Below are 19,559 nucleotides of genomic sequence, written 5' to 3'. Positions count from 1 at the left end.
AGTGTGTGTAGCCTTACTGGAACTGAGCCTAAATGACTGGATGCTATACGTGATGCTTGGCAACTGCTACCAAACCTCTGACAGGTGACAAAATATTGCAGGCTGTTACGTACTTTTGCCAAAGTCAAACATGTCCGCGTAAAATTAGTAATGCAGCGAAATGACAGGACACAATAAGCAGTTCCAAAGTTTCTATTTATTAGGACTCTATAAGCTTCTTTTTACATACTGTTTCCAGCTTCACGTCATTCGGATCCATGGAGCATCTGCTGCCTCCGGCATGGGAAATTGCTACTCGGGACAACTCGAAGCAAGCTCTGGAAGCCTGCAACTTTCTTGCCTTTTCTCTATTCTATCTCTTTCCCCTTAGGCAAATCCCTGAGGGATTTGAAGGGTGCACCCTGCCATCGACCGCCTGGTCAGATACTTCTTAAACTTCTCAACCGAATGACTTCACGTCTCCACAGCGCGCTACCGCTGATGCAACTCTGCCTATAGTGTGTTACGCGGTCGCATGTAGCGTGCGACCGCGCTGACCAGCCACAGAACAAAACTTTCGCTGATTCTGAACATCGAATCACAATCCATGCTGTAAATAACGCGAAGGACCACCTCCGGAATTACGGAAATGGTGTCAGGACTAGCGTTAAACTTCTCACCTCCATATTTTGTAATGTTCTGAGTGTAACGCCATTTGAAAGAGATACGAGTACATATCTGTTGGTCGCTGGTGCTCGGCAGTCGGTGCCAACTGTCTAACTTTGAATCCTGACCAAAGTCAGCTTATATGTGGAGGGATCCACTCTCGGATAAGGTTAAATCTAAAACTCCTCCGAATCAATATGGCTTATGTGGAAATTAGATGGCAAAACCAACATAAAAATTCGTAAATGAAAATATATCTCACAGATCTATGTATCCACTTATCTAGCCATCCATACAAGTTTGCAAGCGTAACAGGAAAACCATTGTTGTATGAACCGAATGCAAATATGCTTTATGAAAATAATGCTTTGTTTACAAGTTTTTTGCGTTAAGTGGCACCTCCTTGTTCCATCATACTAAAGAGGTTGAATATTTTTCGCATACCAATAAGCTGTTGCACGCCATGATACTTAACCTATTTGAAAAAGTCATTGACATGGCCATTGAAGCAATGATCGGCATGCAAATTGCCCACACATTGTTGTATCGTATCGCTCATTGTATTGCACCATTCAATCTATACGTTACGCTGTCGATAAGCCACGAATACGCTGGCAGCCCATCAACACGTCCGTTTAATCATGCGAAGCATCGCACTGTTGGCGCGCTCTGGATCGTCCATTTACGCGCCGTAATGCTCATTAAATTCATTTACGCGCCTGTTAAAAGGACGCAAGCAGCGGACCGTACCGGTTCTGTCAAACCGTTAAAGAGCAATCGCATTCAAAGGATAACCCTTTTGTGGTCCTATTGCAGCGTTTTCCGGCTCTGCATACTAATAAAGCTCGCCTCCATTTGAATTGTGACGCATGGCGGTTTCAAGAGTTCACTTGTATGTATGCTGTTGAGTCAGGTGAAACTGGAACATGTGTTGAAAAGTGGTTACATTTCCGATTGTATTTCTCAGCTTAAGTTGGGACTTTCAATTCTTTGTTTTGTTCGAAAGTTGCAAAGTTAAAAAATCGAACAATGTTTGGTTCGTTTGCCTAACTGCGACATCGGAATACAACTCATCTGATCTCACACGCATGGTAACTACCTCAGCGCTGTTAGTGGCGCTTTAGCGTGCCGCACTGGCAGCTGCTTTCTAGGCACTTATCCGCGCTAGCCCAAACATCCAACAGATTATCGCGTGTCGGATTATTTCATCGTCCCGCGCCGCTGACCGCGCCCATCCCTCATCAGAGATCATCTTATGAAAACATCCGTTTATTATCTAGAACACGCAACAATAACATGGCCGATGAGCAGGAGGATAAGATGCGGGCAGACGGGGCGCTGACCGCCGGCCACGCCGTGCTGCATCGCCGCAGGGTGCTCCCCTGCCGGACAGACAGACAGACAGCTGGGTCAGCGACCGGGGACAAACCGGAAACGGACAGCGCCGCCCGGGAACAAACCGGAAACGGACAGCGCTGACCGGGGACAAACCGGAAACAGACAGCACCGCTGGAGGATAAACGGAAAAAGACAGCGCCGCGGACAGTAAACCGACAGCACCACCCGCGGACAAACCGGAAACAGACAGCGTTGTCCGGGGACAACCGGAAACGGACTACACCTCAAATCAGACAAGGACAGCGCCGCCCGAGGATAAACGGAAGCAGACGACGCAAACCGGAGACGAAACGGAAACGGACAGTGTCGGGAAACGGACACGGGCAGCGCAACCCATAGCTAAACAGAAAACGGACAGCGCCGCCTGAGGACAAACCGGAAACGGACAGCGCCGCACGCAGCGATTAGCTAAAATGGCGGCTGGAATGACGTTGCTCACGAGATACTCTGTTCGTTTTAGACGCAGTATGCAAATGCGCTCGTGTCGGGCTAAGAGGATTAACCAGAGCCATGGACGAATGTGCAGCGCTAAAGCTGGACGTTTGACACTCCAGAGTTTCCTGTCAGCGGTACGTGCTGACACATTTGCTGTAATTTAAAATTACGTGGCAAATTTAGTGACTAAAAGACGCCATTTATGACATGATTGCAAGTAAAATAATATAAGTTAAGTGTTAACAATATTTTTTTCCCTTCAGTACCTAATTCATGACTTTGCTAAGTTCTTAAAGTTTATTTAATAACAAAAAGTAGATGAGTTGCCAATTTGGCGCTTCTAGAGTCCTAGAGCCGAATAGCGGCTCCCTATCCGCTTATTAGTTTCCCTAATCCAGCTCTGGACTGCCTGCAAACTGCACATTAACCTTGTATAAGCAATGCCGTCCTCATCAACAAATGGCTGTGGATTGATTATTTCCTGTTCGTATCTACCCTCGGCCCATTGAATGGCCCAATATGGGCGATTGTCTACCTCAAGACGTTGGACATGTTTCATGTTCGGCTGTGATACAGAACCATTCCACCTGAGAACTGATGTCTCGCACGAGCTCATTATGGCACCAAACACGTGATTACTGCATTCTGCCATCCCATTGTGAAGCTCGTTTCTCCGAAACACCTCCGCGGCGCCGCAACCGTTCCAGGAACACAGCTTGAACTGATCACCAATCGCCACCGTGGCGGCCCAGGTCACGTGACCTCTGACCCGTGACCTCCCCGGTGGAGCTGGGACTCACCGCTGATCACGTGCACCTGCACGTCGGCGTGCGCGGCACGTGTGGGCGCGCACGTGTAGGTGCCCGAGTCGGAGTCCCGCGCGGACCGGATGACGAGTCGCGAGGTGACGTACTCGTCAGAGCTCTCTGTGACCCAGCGCTCTTCGCTGAGCGGACGGCCGTCCAGCAGCCAGGTCAGCTCAACTGAAACGGAGGGCAGACGGGGTGAGAGGAGGGGCCAGCCCTTCACTTCTGCGAGTGGGAAAGTAAAAGGAGAGTGGGTGGAACCGTGGAAATCTGTATAAACAGCAACGGTGAACAAACGATTGACAATGATTGAACAGCATACGTAAATAAGCAAATGGTACACAAAAACCTTTCGCGAAGACAATTTGCATAACAATACGATTCCAATGGAACATGAAGACGCCGGTTACACGATGCGTTCCGTTCCAGTTACCAAACAATCAATGCACGAATCTGCACACAAGGCCAGCCAGTCCTTGGCTAGCTGACATTGAACGGATTACGGTAGCCAGATGGCGCGGCTAGCCGAAAAGCTTACCATTGCTGTTCCTGGGCATGTTTACCACACAGGTTAGACGCAGAATGGAGTTGAATTTGGCAAACACTCTCCCAGGACCTTGAATTCTTGCAAAAGACTCTGGAACAAAACAAAACAACGGGTTAGTGGTGCCGAGGGCAGACTTCACGATACTTGCATGCTACATCTAGTTCTTGAAGTTTGTGGAGACCATTGATACTAGCTTTACCATTTAAATATTTATTAACAAAATTTGGCAGCGTAGTAAGCTTATCCACTTGCTGTAACATTTGCCACATAGCAACGAAGTTCATGCCATAAGTTATACCAGCTCTGGCTGAGGAATGTGGCTGCAGATGATTTGGTTGCCGGCGCGGGCGGCGCCATCCGTTTACAGTAACGCGAGCTGACGGCTAGGACGTCCGTTCTGAGTCGGTTCGCCCATTTAGCAGGATATCAAAGAAAGTGGCCGGGGCGGTGGATAATCGGCCCCACCAGCTGGGGCTTAGACGGCTCATCAGTCGGATTAGCCCTCCTCTCCCTCCGCCCCCTCTGCCCCTGAGCTTCCCCCCACTCCTACACCTCCTCCTCCAACGCAGCGCAGTCGACCCGAGGGAGGTGAATATTCGTCAGCGGTCAGACCATGGAATGTGCGTGGTACACTCACCCACAACGTGCAGGTTGAAAGCCAGCGAGCGCTTCGGCTCAGTGTTCACTTGGCATTCGTAGATGCCCGAATCGCGCGTCTGTGAACAGGAACGGGAGAAAATGTCATATCAGCGGCAGAGTGACGGGAAAGATGCTGCCAGCACTTCTAATGTGGTCAGAACAAAATTGCTGCGATGAGATAATGCATTCTCTTGGCATTTATTGTGATGTCGAAAGCGTATGGGTCAAAATAAGCAATAGATTTGGTTCGATTTTGTCATGCTTTCCCTAATGTTGCTGATATATCAACCACGTGTTTTATTTTTGTTTGTTTTGAATGCATTGATCATAATTGAAGCTCGTTTGTGTTTTAATTTCAACAACAACAAACACATTTTGTCGTTGGCAGCAACGAACATCGCTCGTCTCATAAATCAGTTATGCAGCAAACAAGTCATTAGCTAATTGCAATGTTTAAGCCCTGTGGCGTAGCTAAATTCATGACACATATTATTCTCGCTAACATTGTTACGTTCCCTGGCAATAGCAATAAGCACGGAGGGCGCGCAATGGCTCACTCTGGCAGGAAATAACGTCACCATTAGTCGGGCACGGCCGGGTTTTGGCGCACCCGCCTCACCTGCGCGTAGTTGACGAGCAGCGTCCAGTTGCTGGAGCCCTCCTGGTGCGCCACCTGGAACCTCGCGTCGGACGTGTACGTGAAGATGTCCGTAGTCAGAATGTGCAGGTCACGCTTACGGATCCACGAGACCTGTGAAACAGAGGATACGAGTGGTAAGATGAGCTGTGCCGATTCCTCAGCTGGAAAATGGTGGGTGTTGGGGCCTAAGCACCTCGTAATCGGAACGATTTTCTTAAAATAATGCTAATAGTCGGAATCGGTATTCATTCGATTATAATTATTGAATAAGGTGTTGGGAATGTTATCTTTAAGTTTCCAATGACGCATTCATGGCTACGTCTCGTTAAAGGGACCCTCCCACCTTAACATTAGTTTTGAGTTGAGATAGCCAAATTGGTGGCCATGGCCTGAAAATACCGGTTTGGGCATTCACAACATCGAAAAATGCTTTAATTCGGAGATATGGAATTTCAAACTTGCAGTTTTCGGATTCTAAGGGGCTAATGCATTGGTATGCCCCCTTAGAATTTGTGACGTCAGCGGAGATCTAACGATTTTTAAATCTTTTACTAAAACGTTTGGCAGCACGCGGTGGTATATGCTGCTTTGCGCGCAACAAATGCCGCACTTTCAAATAAAGTCGCTAGGAACAGCGGAGATCCCAAAAAGTAAACAAAAGTAAAAGTCTAATATCTTGAAAACCGGTGAGTATTTTTCGATGAAATTTGGTAGATATTCATTTTTGCTCTTTCTGAACCGAGCGACATCACTTTCATGCCAATTCATTAACTTTTTTGGAGGTGGGAGGGTCCCTTTAATCGAACGCGCCACAGGAAAGGTTTACGATTTCGTCAAATCGCTAACCATAAAACATCATGAATGGCTAATGAGTAGGTACATGCAGATGGTTAAACATCGGTCCACATCATATGATCATGTAGAGTACATCGCAGAGCCCGAGTCTGGAAATGCTCCTTGATTGCTCCGTTTGCACGTAGCATGTTCAACATGTGCCATTCGCTGGACAGTGGACAGCACAGATGGCCCTGAGGCGCGCTGGACTGTTTTTAATGTTTGACTGTCTAGGAATACTCGGCGGCTCTGTTTATTTGGATGGCATTGATTGCAGGCGCCCGATGTCATTGTGGGGTAGTATGTTTTCACGTCTGCCCTTCAATATAGAAGATCGAAGATTGATCTTGTGTTTATACATTCCACATCCATCGACTTGATGAATTGTAAACGTGGGGTACGACAGAGATTCATTCTTGTTTAACGGTGACGATATGGGATCATATTGAAGCGTCATGACATTTCAATTTGTTTTTTGATTGGATCAGGTTGGTAATGCCAGATTGCAATAAAATATATTTAATGCTTGTCACACGTTGCATGTATGTACCTTTGTAATATTTCAAGAATTATCCTCTGTTTGCAATGAAATAGTACCGTGGTTTGTTAACTTCATCTAATAGCAATAAAACAAGAGATACAAATATAAAAACATGACTTGATTTGGGGCAAAAGTATGCCTATTTTCATATGGAATTCGTTAACAAATCCATTGTTAGATACGCTCCCAGCTTTTATTGACAATTTGTTTTCCTGATAATTATGCAAATGGTAATATCGATAGATTGACGTTTTTCTGGACAAAGTAAAACACGACTGCCGCCAGGCACGCTCAGCGGGGTTGCTGGCCGTTTCTTGTTGTCAGGAATACGTGATTGTCTGAAATAACTCCTGTTGAAGTCCGGACGAGCATCCGGCAGGCGGTGAGTCGTGTTTGCAGGCCGCTAATTTGTCTGTTGTGGCGCCGGGGATTGGCACGTTTCCGAGCCATTGTCGTAATATAGTGCTCTGATTGTAACAGTGCACAGGGGAGCCGTGCGAACCGACAACAGCCCAGACGGATGCAGCCGTGAATTGGCATGCCCGATCAATAGAGCGAAGTGCAGCTGATTTACGTGCCGAACTGGCATCATGGTCAGCACAATGGCGGAAATTGCCCCGCACAGCCCATTTCATTCAGCCATTCCATCATACTGTTGCAGATTAATGGCTGCAAGTAGGCTGTAGGAACAACAAATTTCCTATGCTAATGCACCTCGTTATCTCTCTGACTTCTACTCGCTGCAGAGGCATAGTGACTCCGCCGTGGTAGCTACAACTTGCCTATCTTAGCAGCCCAGCACTGGCTCAGAACTTGCTATCTCACCACTTATCTCAGACCTTGGCTAACTCATCGCTGCACCTCATGCCTTAGCTAGTTTACCACCGACTCCAGTCTCGGCCAAGGGCTCGACCAAGGGCTCAGACTGTAGTTAGCTCACCACCGGCTCCGGCCCCGGCTAGCTCACCACTTAAGCTCAGATCGCAGCTCGTTTCTATGTCAGCTCACTCGTTCACCAGCCCTCAGGCCAGGTCAGAAGATGTGATATGCATACCATCGCGATCCCCCATTCCGCCATCACGGCGGCTGATCCGGCATTGAATGTCGTCCATTTCTGCGACAGCGCTGTTCCATCACTGCACGTCACTACCAATACCTCACTGCTCGCCGACGGGGTTTGATCGTGCTTTATAAGTCGCATATATCTGTCATCGAGCGCCGACAGCTATCACCGCCGTCCGTCCGCCCCTGCGCTGTCCGCCAGTCGGTCAGGTAAAATAACCCCCGCCGTCAGTGCCTAGTTTCTAAGAACGAAAGTAGCCTTAGCTTCATTGTGCATTCTTATACAAATTAAGTACTGTCTATTATATATCGTTTGTGTATGTATATTGCCACATCTTGTGACAATGTTTGATGTAAGAATGTACATAGACATCAATGTGACAAAATTAGTCAGTCTGCTTACCACAATGCCACTGCTAGCCACAGAGCCACCGCAAAAGGGCCGGGTCTTGTCGCTGGCCGCCGGCGCTATTCGACCATCAAGGTTAAGCACGACACGGGGCAGCCGGCTGCCGATATCAGGAGGCCATTCTGGCAGCAGATCTATAGTCGGCCGGCGCGGCGTCGACACCGGCCCGGCCCGGCCCGGCGGCCGGCGGAAAATCCATGGCCGCCGCCGGCACCCGGCCACCATGGCGGCGCCGATAACCCACTGAGTTATAAAGGTGGCGTGATCTTAGCAGATGTGCGGAGGTGTTATTCAACAGTTTTTCATGTCTGCTAAATCAAAAAAGCATTGGGGTTCAATAAAATATAGCCTATTAGTTGGATATTAGCCTGGAGATTCCACAGGTAAGAGCATATTTTATTATCCGGCGACAGCGTCAAAATGTGGCACTAGCCTATTTAACGGCTAGGCTTTATCATCATCCCACCTTAAGAAAAAACTACAAATAATCAAAGTGAACCTGGGTCCATCTCCGACAGTTGCAGTGCAGCTATTAACCCGCGCTGCAGAGTGCAGACCGAATGAACTGAGCGTTTCCTGCAACTTCCACCCACTGATATCGCTCTGGGCTTGGAGGAACGGCATTGGACCTGCTGTCGGTACCTACTGAAAAAGGATTTTGGTAATTTATCGACAAACTGGAGCTTCTATGTTACGATAGAAATTACCAGTGGCCTTTCCCGAGCTAGAAGCTGAATAGAAACAAATTGCTTAGGCGTGAGATGCAACAAAAAGGAATTTTTCATTTACATATTACCGACTGTAAGATCAGTTGCGTCTGACAGTAACTTTAATTACGTCGATCGTCATTGCTAACTTTTCGAAACTTCAGTTCCAGTTCGTACTACGTCCCTATCGTCATCTCATCGCTTCCCAGTCGACGGGCTAGCTCCGGGACGGTTCATCGCCACCCCATTTGACCGCTATGCTCACTGGTGTGATACACTACCGGGACTCACTGACACCTGAACTACATCTCTTCGCCGACACTTTTATATTACCTCCCAACTCGCTCACAAAAGAAATATCGCAGCCATCACAGGCTGTCCCACAATCCCACAATTCAAAAGCTCGCGTGCTGACCTGTATCGCATTCAATAGCTCGCGTGCTGACCTATATCGCAACTAGTGGGTACAGTAGAGCTTTGCGAACGGCATGGAGGCACCAAGGTCGTATGGAGGCACCGACTCGCTACCAGGGTTGTATACGACTCAATCAATAGCAATCAATTCAATCACGACAAATTTGGGAAACCAATCAAATCAATCAAGTCAGAGCAGTTTTCGGGAATTGATTCAATCGACTCAAACGCGACAATGAAAGGAATCAATCAATTCAATCAAACGACTCAAACCAAGATATACATTAGGTTTTTTGCCCCACCAACTTGGAAAAGTGTCCATAGCAGTCTGGTGTACCTACCTACCTACCTACCTACAGAAGAAACAAAAATATTGTCATTTAAAATTATAAATTGCCATGCCATTCAAAGTTTCTATGTAATAAGGAAGGATACCTAGTGATGGACAGGTGGATCATGATATTGAGGTTCAATGGGTAGAATTGGAGCAGAAGTTTCATTTAATGGGTGCAAAATAACCCAGTAGTTGACTTCAACAAACGCCCCTTAACCCAAATCACCACCTTTCACCTAAAAGTTGTCAATTTAATTTTGGTCATATTCCAGCTAAGTCATCAGGCCATCTACCCCATGTAAAGCCCCCGTCTGTCTCTTATGTGAGTTATGCGGAGCTCTTCTGAATTGAACCCTGAACATAATGAACCTAGCTAGGTTACATGCCACACTGACACCATATTGATATGAAAGTGTTGAAAATGTGCTATAAATTTGACAACTTCATTAGGTATGCTTTATGAAGACAGCAGGAAAGCAGGTAGGTACCTACTTACCTGCCTAGATGTGTCACTGGCTACCAACAGTACCAACGAAGGTAGATAGGTTATATGTGAAGAATTCAAAACATTTTATTGCAATACAATTTGAAACTGTTAGGACTGGGGGATAGGGATGAGCATTAAAAATATATTTAAAAGGAAATGGAAAGGACAGGGACTCTGGAACCACAGGATAAGTTAAGGACAAAGGAAGAAGAACAAGGAAAATTAAATGCCGTTGGTGCGACTGCTAAAAACAAAGAAAACGTTTTGCCAAGAAGTATGCTAAGCTTTTATAAATCCTTATTCTTCGTCTTTTGATTTTTGGTAAGATGACGTCATTGATTATCATGTAGTATGGTAGATCATCATAAAATAAGTCGGTTGTACAACACCAATTTCGTTTTAATTATTATTTCAATTGAAATAAAACCACTTAATAATATTCGGTAAAATATTTTAAGGAAAATGAAATATGTTATGCCTAGGCTCTCAGGAGAAAAGGATCAACAAACGTTCTGCTGCAAATTAAACAATGCCGCAAATTAGCTATTAACCCGCGCCCAGATGGGGTCTGCCGAGCAACGCGGTCTGATGGGGGGGCCATTTTGGCCCCCCCCCTCAGATCTCGAGAACCACGCAACATAGCGACAAGCGGTAAACGGTGTTGGATAGCCCCAGCGTGGAACTACCTTTTGACCCAATTTCATTGACCTCGGTCAAACCGATGACGTCACAGGTCAGGTCAAAGGTTGAATTTTCACCGTTTACAGGCATTTCAAGAAATGCGTTGTAAAATCGAGTAAAATGCATTTCATTGAAAATCATCGATGGAGAAATGTTCTTCAAACACATATTTTGCTATTTGAGGTCACTGATACCAGGTCAGGTCACAGAGGTCAGGTCACTGGGGGGGTCACAATATGAAAGTGTCGTGTGATACATGTTTTATGGTTCATTTTACATGACAAATGCGATTATGTGGGTCAGACAGACTTTAGGGCCAGCTTAGGTCACGTTTTGGTCAAGGTCAGGTCAAGGTCAGGTCAAATTAGGTCAAATTTCAAAGTTGATATTTTTGCATAAAATGGGTATCGATTCGATGCAGCTCGTCACGGGGAGTTCAACGGTGGTCTCCGTTTTGCGCTACGAGGTCTAGAATTGCTAAAAATTGAGTTCAAAAATTTGACGTCATCAATTTTTAACAGTTTTTTTCGCTATAACTTGGCCAAAAAAAGAGGTATCGATCTAAAATTTGGTATGTATATCGAAGAGCGCAGGGACTATCACATATATTCCGGTTTTTTCGAAATTCGAAATTTTTTTGGAATTTTTTTAGTTTTTTCTAAAAAAAATCATTTTTTTATTTTTGGGGGTCAAAATCCCAAAATTTCGAAAATCCGAGATAGCAGTTTTGTAGCGCCGTCTTTTCTCTACACAACCACATAAAGAACTTTAAAATTGCTTGTTAACTGTAGAATTGGTGAGCGTTTCAAGATGTCATGTTTTTTGCTCATTTTTGCTCGAACATGACCTCAGTTTGACCTCAATAACTCCTGACCTGAGGTGACCTGTGACTTGAAATTTTGTGTGAAGGTGTCAAATTGATGCCCGGTAAGGTACCCAAAATTTGGCGGCGCGCAGTGCCGCCGTTTTCTCGCTATTTAAGAAAAACCACAGGGGGGGCCAAAATGGCCCCCCCCCATCAGGGCGCGGGTTAATGTAAACGTAATTAGCGAGACGAAAACGGCGCTTTTGTTTCAGTTATTTTTGTAGGGTTTTCAGATATTTATAGAGTTCAGTGGGTTGTTTCTGAGGAGATGTGGAGATGTGAATTAGTAATTAATCACACTTTATTAGTATATAGGGCCTTGCACTTTATCATCTGGATTAAAAAAAAATTCCTGCTGAGTGCAGAAAGGTAGGTAGGTGCATCGCCAGGTTCTATCACAGGATTGGAGCAGTTATTGCAGTTGAAAGTCAAAGTTGGCTGTTCATGTTTAGGCCCTGTTCTTTATTTGGCCATCTACTCCATATTGCAGTTGTGATGACAAGCAGTTTTCAGTGTAGTTTTGTGATCTTTGATGTCATCAATTGGTGTCATTATTTTTCGTCAACTAAAACTTATTTCAACTTTCCATTCAATCGACTCAATCATACGAGTCACTCTAATTTTCGGGAATCAAATCAGTCAACCAGTCGCTAAAGTCAAACGAGTCAGTCAACCAGTCATCTCGAAACGTCAATCGACTCAATCCAATCAACTCAAAATACGCGCTGAATCAAATCAATCAATTCAATCGACTTGATTGGTATACAACCCTGCTCGCTAGTGGCTCCATTAAGTTTATCTCGGTGCATGTATCGCCTGCGGTTGACAGCCACCGGCGCAGAACTAGCTGTCCGTTATGCCGACCCCTTTACCGCGCCACTGGATGCATATTTCCAAGTAAACATGCGCAGAAGCAGCTGGAAACGCTGCAAACATTCCCAGAAAGGCGTTTGTAGAGATGCAAATCGTCTCATATCAGGAATGTGCGTGGGTTTTTAAATCGGTGAACATGATTTTGAGATGCCGTATATCATGGAGGAAGATGGAAGATTCCAAGAGTTACGTTTCGAAAAGTCAGATTTGAACGCTTAACAAAATTGATACCGAGAACTATGGGTACGTGACACGACAATGTAAAATGTAGATTTGTTATACATTCATTCACATATATAAAAATCAAAAAGTCCGTATGTATGTATGTATGTATGTATGTATGTATGTGACGCGTCCGTCACGCTTGGCGGGCTATTGCTCCGGAACGGTGCGGGCTAGGGGGGTGAAATTTTGGACTTAAGTCGGACGCGTGCATCTGTTTGTCGTATTAAATTTTGGTGGGGGTGGGTTCGGTGGTTTGCACGTGGCGGGCGCATCTTTGCGGGATTTTGGGCCGCGGCTGGCGCCGAGCAGAGAGCACGCGCCTTAGGCTCAGTTTCTTCGCTGCAAAACTGAGGGAAATCAGAGCCGGAAGGTCACTGACCTTTGGCAATGAATACCGGAACAGAGCACCGCCGGCCAGGAGGAGACGCCAACTTTATTCTGGCCATTACTCGGCCGCTACTGGACCGATTTTATTGAAACTTGATTTATTACGGTGCACGTAATGCTGTCCCTCTTTACGCTGCGCGTAATGCTGTCCCTCTAGTATCTCATAAAAGCTATAATTCTTCATATACCGTAAGGTGGGGCTATTTGAGACAGTGGGGCTATTTGAGACAGTATTTAAAATTGCTATAAAATAAAAACCACTTAAAATTTATGCTTAATTTTTTGCTCACGCGATTTACTGCTCGATCCCACACCTCCCTGAGCAAAAATATCACACACAAATCAAACGATCTTCATTTTATAGCGATTTTAAATACTGTCTCAAATAGCCCCACTGTCTCAAATAGCCCCACTTTACGGTAGCTGCAACGCATCCAAAACTATGCGATCTGTGTGATGAACTGAGTTCTACTTCTGAATTGAAATGCGTTCACCAGGTATAGGTAGGGAATTTGTGGTCTAAGAATATCCAGGCCATCCCTTGATGACTTGAGAGGCCACCTGCACAACTAAGCAGGTCAGTGTCATAAGCTTCCATTGATGCACATTTCCATTAGTTTCGAGACGTAGGTACTAGGTAATGCCCACTAAAAATTAAACCAGCTTTTCCATTATGCACAGAGATACGAGAGGGCTCACGCACGCTCACTCAATCTTTAGTTGGAAATGTGCTAAGTAGCTCAAGGTATTCATGAATCGGCGACACGGATTTTGCATTTATGACTCTCAAGTGGAAGCCACCGATATATCGACTTAGCTGTGACACGGCTGGGCAGCCGAAACTACGAACATTTGCTATGCGATCATTATGCTACCAATAAGCGGTGTCGAGCTACAAATGTCATCTTAAGTGTTGAGCTAGAATAAAAGCAGCACATCTTTTTGTCTGCATTCGGGAAAGGTAGGTGCAAACCCGTTCAGAATTAGAACACAAAAAAAAACAGGATATTTCCACAGGAACTTTTACGGTGTGCACGTCAAAGGCCACCCAATTTTCAACTCGCCGTATTCTTGCCATGGGACGTCCTCAGGATAATCAGATTTGAATTCTACTACCCCAGTTCTGACGTACTTACATACATGTCAACTTCAATACACAGCTGACTAAATTAGTCCAACACCCACATGATCCCAAATAACACTCCAGACTCGACCCAGCCTCCTTTCATCCAACCTTCTCCAGGTCCCATGCTCTGCGGGACACCCGGTAAAAGTCGCCTCTCGCCCCTCCCCGCCGGCAGTGGACTCACCAAACAAATCGACCGGCTAATGCCAGCGCTCCGTGTGTAATCTAGGCTGGCCGGCGTCCCATCCCGCACTTCGCAGACGGGTGTGGATGTGCGAGCATCACACCCGCCCCGCCCCGCCCGGGCGGGGGGGGGGGGGGCGCCCGCCGGCCGTCCGCCTCCCTCCGCGCGCGACTTATCCCAGGCATAACGAGGGAAAAGTGGGACACTACACCGCAGTGCGGGGATTCAGCTATTTTGGGTGTTGGATTATGCTGCTGTTTTTCTGTTGGAAGTTTGTATTCGGCTGACGGCGAGGAGAGATGTCGCGCATAATTGGTTGAAAGTCATAAATGAGATTTGCGTGCTGCCATTTGTATGCATCATGCGTGTCTTGTGTGGAAAATCAATACGCCTGAGGAGTAGAAATGCTGTACTCGCTTATGCCAGTGAAGGCAAATAATGATTTGAGTGCCATGGGCCATGTCAATGATATGCCGCACAATCAATATCAAGACAATTCAAAGACTGTCAGTTGAACGACCGGCTCGGCTTCCTTCTCTTGTACAGGACTATTTGCCGGCGGGACAAGTGTGACTTTTATCTCAGACACTTGACTCTGTGCACACAACCGACCAGCCGCGGCCAGTCTCGTCAACTTAAATCCACACCTTTTCCAGAGCTAGAGTGGGTTCTTTATAATTTATACAGTCGGCTTTCAAATGCAGCAGTAGTAGAGAATCCGTAACTCACAATCGGTTCTCAGGAGAAGACATACGCCACTCATTTCGAATTCTTCCTGGTAGAGGTAAAAGGGTACGAATCGATAATCGATTATTCGCTGCTAACTTTTCAGAGAAGTGCAGAATTGCGAATATGGCCCACACTATTCCTTTGTCATGAACCATGGCGTGCGTTCAACTTGGATGCATAGGATTGTTTTATAATTTATAACCCCGTTATATTTTCCCCACTTTGGTAGAAGAGGTGTCAAATCACGGCCATTTATTTATCATGAAGCAAAGGGGCAAACCACCCCTCACAGCTCCTCTCCAGGTATCAGAGGTGCAAACCACCCCTCATCGCCCTTTCCCCCAGGCATCAGAGATGCAAACCATCCCTCACAACTCCTCATCAGGTATCCGAGTGTAAACCACTCACCGCTCGCCTCTCTCTCTCTCTCTCTCTCTCTCTCTCTCTCTCTCTCTCTCTCTCTCTCGCTCTCTCTCAGGTACAGAGGTGCAAACCACTCACCGCCCTCTCGCCCAGGTGGTATATGCGGCAGAGTAGCCGGGCCGTCTGTCCCACGCTGGCGGTTACGTTCGCCGTTCCTCCATACTCCAGGCGCGGCATCTGACCCGAGCCGCCGGCCCCTCCGAGGTACTCCGAGGCACCCACCACCACCGGCTCGGCGACACTCGCTGAAAGAGAGTGACACAGGTCAGTGACAGGGGTCACGGGGTCAACACAGAGAGGTTGTGGGGTCAACAGAGGGGTCATGGAGACAGAGAGGTTGTGGTGATTATATAGGGCCTTGGAATGAACAGAGGGGTCTGGTCAGTCGGATGGGCCACATGGTCGGACGGTGGGATCAAATGGTCAGATACAGAGGTCTCGTGGTCAGACAAGGTCAGTCAGTAGTCGTAGTCAGTAGTCTATGTAGATAGACAATTAGTATACTCGTATCATTCGTTTGGATGTATTTCTAGGCATTTTGGAAAGAAAAGGGCAAATTACATTTTATCTTTTATTTTCCAATGTTATAAAATGATGTCGCAATCATATCTAATTTATGATGCCAAAACGCATAACCGCTCTGGCCCGGCTATCTGTGCGGAAATAATTAGCTACGATCTGCGAGCCAGCCAGGGCAAATTTGGCGGGCCGACTGAGATGGTTCGTTCGGGTGCTCCACGAATTTCAGGCCTGGGCTAAATGCAAACCTGGCTAATTTTCCTTATCTGGGGAACTTCCATACCGCGCCAAGGGTGAAAATACGTTCATAAATCTTCGTCGGAGCGGTGCTGCGCGTGCGGAAAACTTGTGAGTCTCGGCACGCCACGCCAGTCTCGTCCAGCCTTCAGTCTCAGACGCTCACTCAGCACATTTAGTTTGTCCCGTAGTCGTAGTGGATGAAACGTTTCAATGTAGCCTTCTAGCCATGAATATGCAACTATATTTACAGGATGATACACATTACACATTACACCATTTACAAAATTCATGTGTGGGAATTGATTAAGTCTTACAGCCGTGCATTGAGGTCCAAACTGTACCTGTCCTTTAGTAAATGTAAAAAAAAAAACATATAACCTGACACGAGTGTCGAGTATATCACTACTGGTGCTCGGGAGGCATGATCATCAGTTCTATTCTGGTCGTAATCAGCGTGCCGCAGCTGCCATGGTTGGTGGGCAGACAGCACGGCTCACCAGTGTGTCCCTGGTGGCGGAGGATGCTCATTATTTTCCGTCATGGTTGCGTCATTTTTCTGATTAGTTACCCAAGGCAGCCGTGCCGGGTCCTTGATCTCTGACGTATCACATTTTTTGTTGACGGGATTATTTTCCACGTTCAGTGCACGGTGAATATTTTTTTTTTACCACAACGATGAACCTGGTGCGGCTGATTTGTAGACTGGGGATGGGTTGTTGTTGCTGGGCAAAGGAGCTCCACTTGCTGGGGATCTGCATCAGACTCCAGTCAAATCATTCGAACGTTTAAAAACAAAATTGTAATTTTTATCCCAAGCTTGCAAACGCTTTAATCTTACACAACCCTCTCTTTTCGCATAACAGCCTCTTGGCTTTGGTCACACCGAAGGCCTATTGGCCACACACAGCCGGTGGTCGTCGGGAGTTCTGCTGGAACGACTTTCGGCTGGCTTAGTTCTCACGTCAATGCGCCGGTCAATAACAAATGGCTATGACATTGTGCAGTTGGCCGAGCAGCTGAAGGGTTCTCGGCCGGCGCCGGTCAGCCGGATAAACGATGATTGGCACTCCATGAGGTGACCTGCCACCGGCCAGACAGGTCTGTCTTATTTCCAATCAGCTGGGTAATCCAGTCATTTCTCGTGCTAAGTAAGTATGTTAATATAAAGGTATACAAATTAAAACAATGTCAAATGTTTTGAACATTGAACACCCACTCTATTCTAATTTCTGTTGACCGTGGATGCTTGAGAATTGTGGCATAATTGTACATACCAGCGCCTTGGTACGGTGAATTTCTTGCGCCCTGCCCAATAATGATCACAAATGTTGAATCGAGAGGAAGTCGTAGCAACTCCCCGTCACCCCTCAATGACACGTGCGAATTAAAGGGAGATAATGACCTTTTTCCACAAAATCTGAGTTAGGACCATTTTCTGACAAAACACAAGTTATAATGTAAATTAAAACCATTTTGCTCAATTCGGTACCTTGCCGCAAATATCTCAACTTGAAGTCACGTTAGCGGGGAGCGCTGAAAATGACCGTTGAATAAGTACTTACATCACTTTTTGGTACTTGCATGTAATTTTGTAAAATGAGCGTATTCCTTACATTTGATCTTCATCACATCTAGTTAGTTAATGGTCGTCTATAGTGCCTTCAAAAGATATTCATGGTTTGGGGGTGGTTTATTACGGAGCGAGCGAAGCGAGCGGAGTCTTTCCTTAGATTAACGGAAATTTCTGAGTATGAGCGGCCGGCCAGCCGGCCGGCCGGCCGTGCGGACGCTTTTGCGAGGCTTATATCTCAGCAACCACTTGACCGATTTACATGGGGTAATTTTTGTAGGGTAGCTTCATTCCTTCTACCAAGTATTGGACTATTCCCGATGCATGTGGGTGACCCCTTATGCACGTGCCACGTGCAAAACGAAGAGGTGTCAGTTTTGCAATTGTTGCAATATCTCGGTAACTACTTGGCCGATTGCGCTCAAAGTTGGCATGTAGGTAGACACCCACTAGGCACTGCATATCCATGTGCCAGAGTTGGGGTGCTGCTGCACGTGCGCACGTGCAGGGGTCGTTTCCAGATCTCGAGAACGGCTGGACCGATGGCGCTCAAATTTGGTACACGGTTAGGGACCAGTTAGTAGGGTGCCGTGCACAAGTCAGTTGGGACCCATTTTGCACGTGCGCACGTGCAGGGTGCCGCTCCCAGATCTCGAGAACGGCTGGGCCGATTGTGCTCAAATTTGGCACATCGCTAGAAACCGGTCAGTAGGGTGCCGTGCACAAGTCAGTTGGAGGTACCCCCTCGAAATTTCGCACGTGCAAGACTCACCCCCTCGCTCGCTCCGTTAGTCGCCCCAAAAGGCGCTATACTGGTGTCTAAATTTACGCAACTATTTTTCCTGTTCATCATCTGACGCCATATGCTGCTATTTTAGTAGCAACGACTCAATTTTGAATCGGTCCCGCCGACTGCACAATAAAAGAAGATAGATACAACACTTTTGCGGCATCACTGAAAAACTTATGCAGTACTGTTATCAAAATTCTCATAACACCGTTCGACAAACCTGAAGTCTTTTTGAAATAAATATGCTTGTATTTTTCGCTTCAGGCTCTGACGCCAAAATAATGAATTTCGTAGTCGCAATCGCAAGATTTGGCTGCGTTTCTGGCGCATGCCGTTCATTTGTGCCGCATGCCGCATGCCGAAACAAAGAAGAGTAGGCACTATGAACCCCCGAATTAGAATCTAATTAATTCTAGACCGAATTAACTCTAATTCAAATTAGAATCCTTACAACCAAGCAACGACAAGGCGATAACATAAACAAAAACCCAAGCGTCGCTGTTTGAAACAAAAGCGCCATATACTGCGACTTTTTTATAGAGAAGGACAACGCATTTCGGTGGGTGTTACAAGTACCTACTGCAAGTACTGCTTCTTTTTTGCAAAAATAAAAACCTTTTTCACATACGAAAATGTGCTAGAAAACTTTCATATTTTATAGAAACTACAGTAGAAATAGTATAGATGTCGAGTAATTTTTATTTAAGAAAAAAGAAAGCTCATTATCTCCCTTTAACAAGCATTTGCATAAAACGTTGATGCACTACAGCTGATTGAGCAGGCATCCTAGATTACCGATGCTTGGAATCTTAAATTATGCAGCCTTGTTGAAATTCGTTTCCATAAACAACGTCCTTTGTTTGCCCCTGAGCAGCGCTAAAGTAAGGGGTAAACAAGAGTCGTGTTTACAGCCATGTACTCCAAGTCTCCTTTGAACAAGTGGGCCTGCAAAACGCGGCTTATTCCAGCTCTCTCGTGTGCAGGTTTAAGCCGTGCGGTTTACACGGTCAGCTTGCTCACTGAGGGCTGAGCGCCCTCCAAAAACGTTG

General features: G+C 46.2%; 1 protein-coding gene across 1 annotated transcript in view; it reads right to left on the bottom strand.

Moving 5' to 3' along the window:
- Window positions 1-1,898: 1,898 nt before the first annotated feature.
- LOC122381058 (titin homolog) overlaps window positions 1,899-19,559 on the bottom strand; it is a 59,095-nt gene continuing 41,434 nt past the window's right edge. The window contains exons 2-7 of the mRNA XM_043364775.1: window positions 15,470-15,636; window positions 5,090-5,221; window positions 4,469-4,547; window positions 3,823-3,921; window positions 3,279-3,461; window positions 1,899-2,027 (exon numbers count right to left, since the gene is read on the bottom strand). Coding sequence (XP_043220710.1) covers window positions 1,918-2,027; window positions 3,279-3,461; window positions 3,823-3,921; window positions 4,469-4,547; window positions 5,090-5,221; window positions 15,470-15,636 — 770 coding nt within the window. The 3' untranslated portion in view covers window positions 1,899-1,917. The remainder of the gene's footprint in view (window positions 2,028-3,278; window positions 3,462-3,822; window positions 3,922-4,468; window positions 4,548-5,089; window positions 5,222-15,469; window positions 15,637-19,559) is intronic.

The sequence above is a fragment of the Amphibalanus amphitrite genome, unplaced genomic scaffold, assembly GCF_019059575.1.
Source record: "Amphibalanus amphitrite isolate SeventyFive unplaced genomic scaffold, NRLGWU_Aamphi_draft 000113F_arrow, whole genome shotgun sequence".
NCBI lineage: Eukaryota > Metazoa > Arthropoda > Thecostraca > Balanomorpha > Balanidae > Amphibalanus > Amphibalanus amphitrite.
Note: the sequence above shows the minus strand (reverse complement) of the source record. Positions and strands in the feature narration are given on the sequence as shown.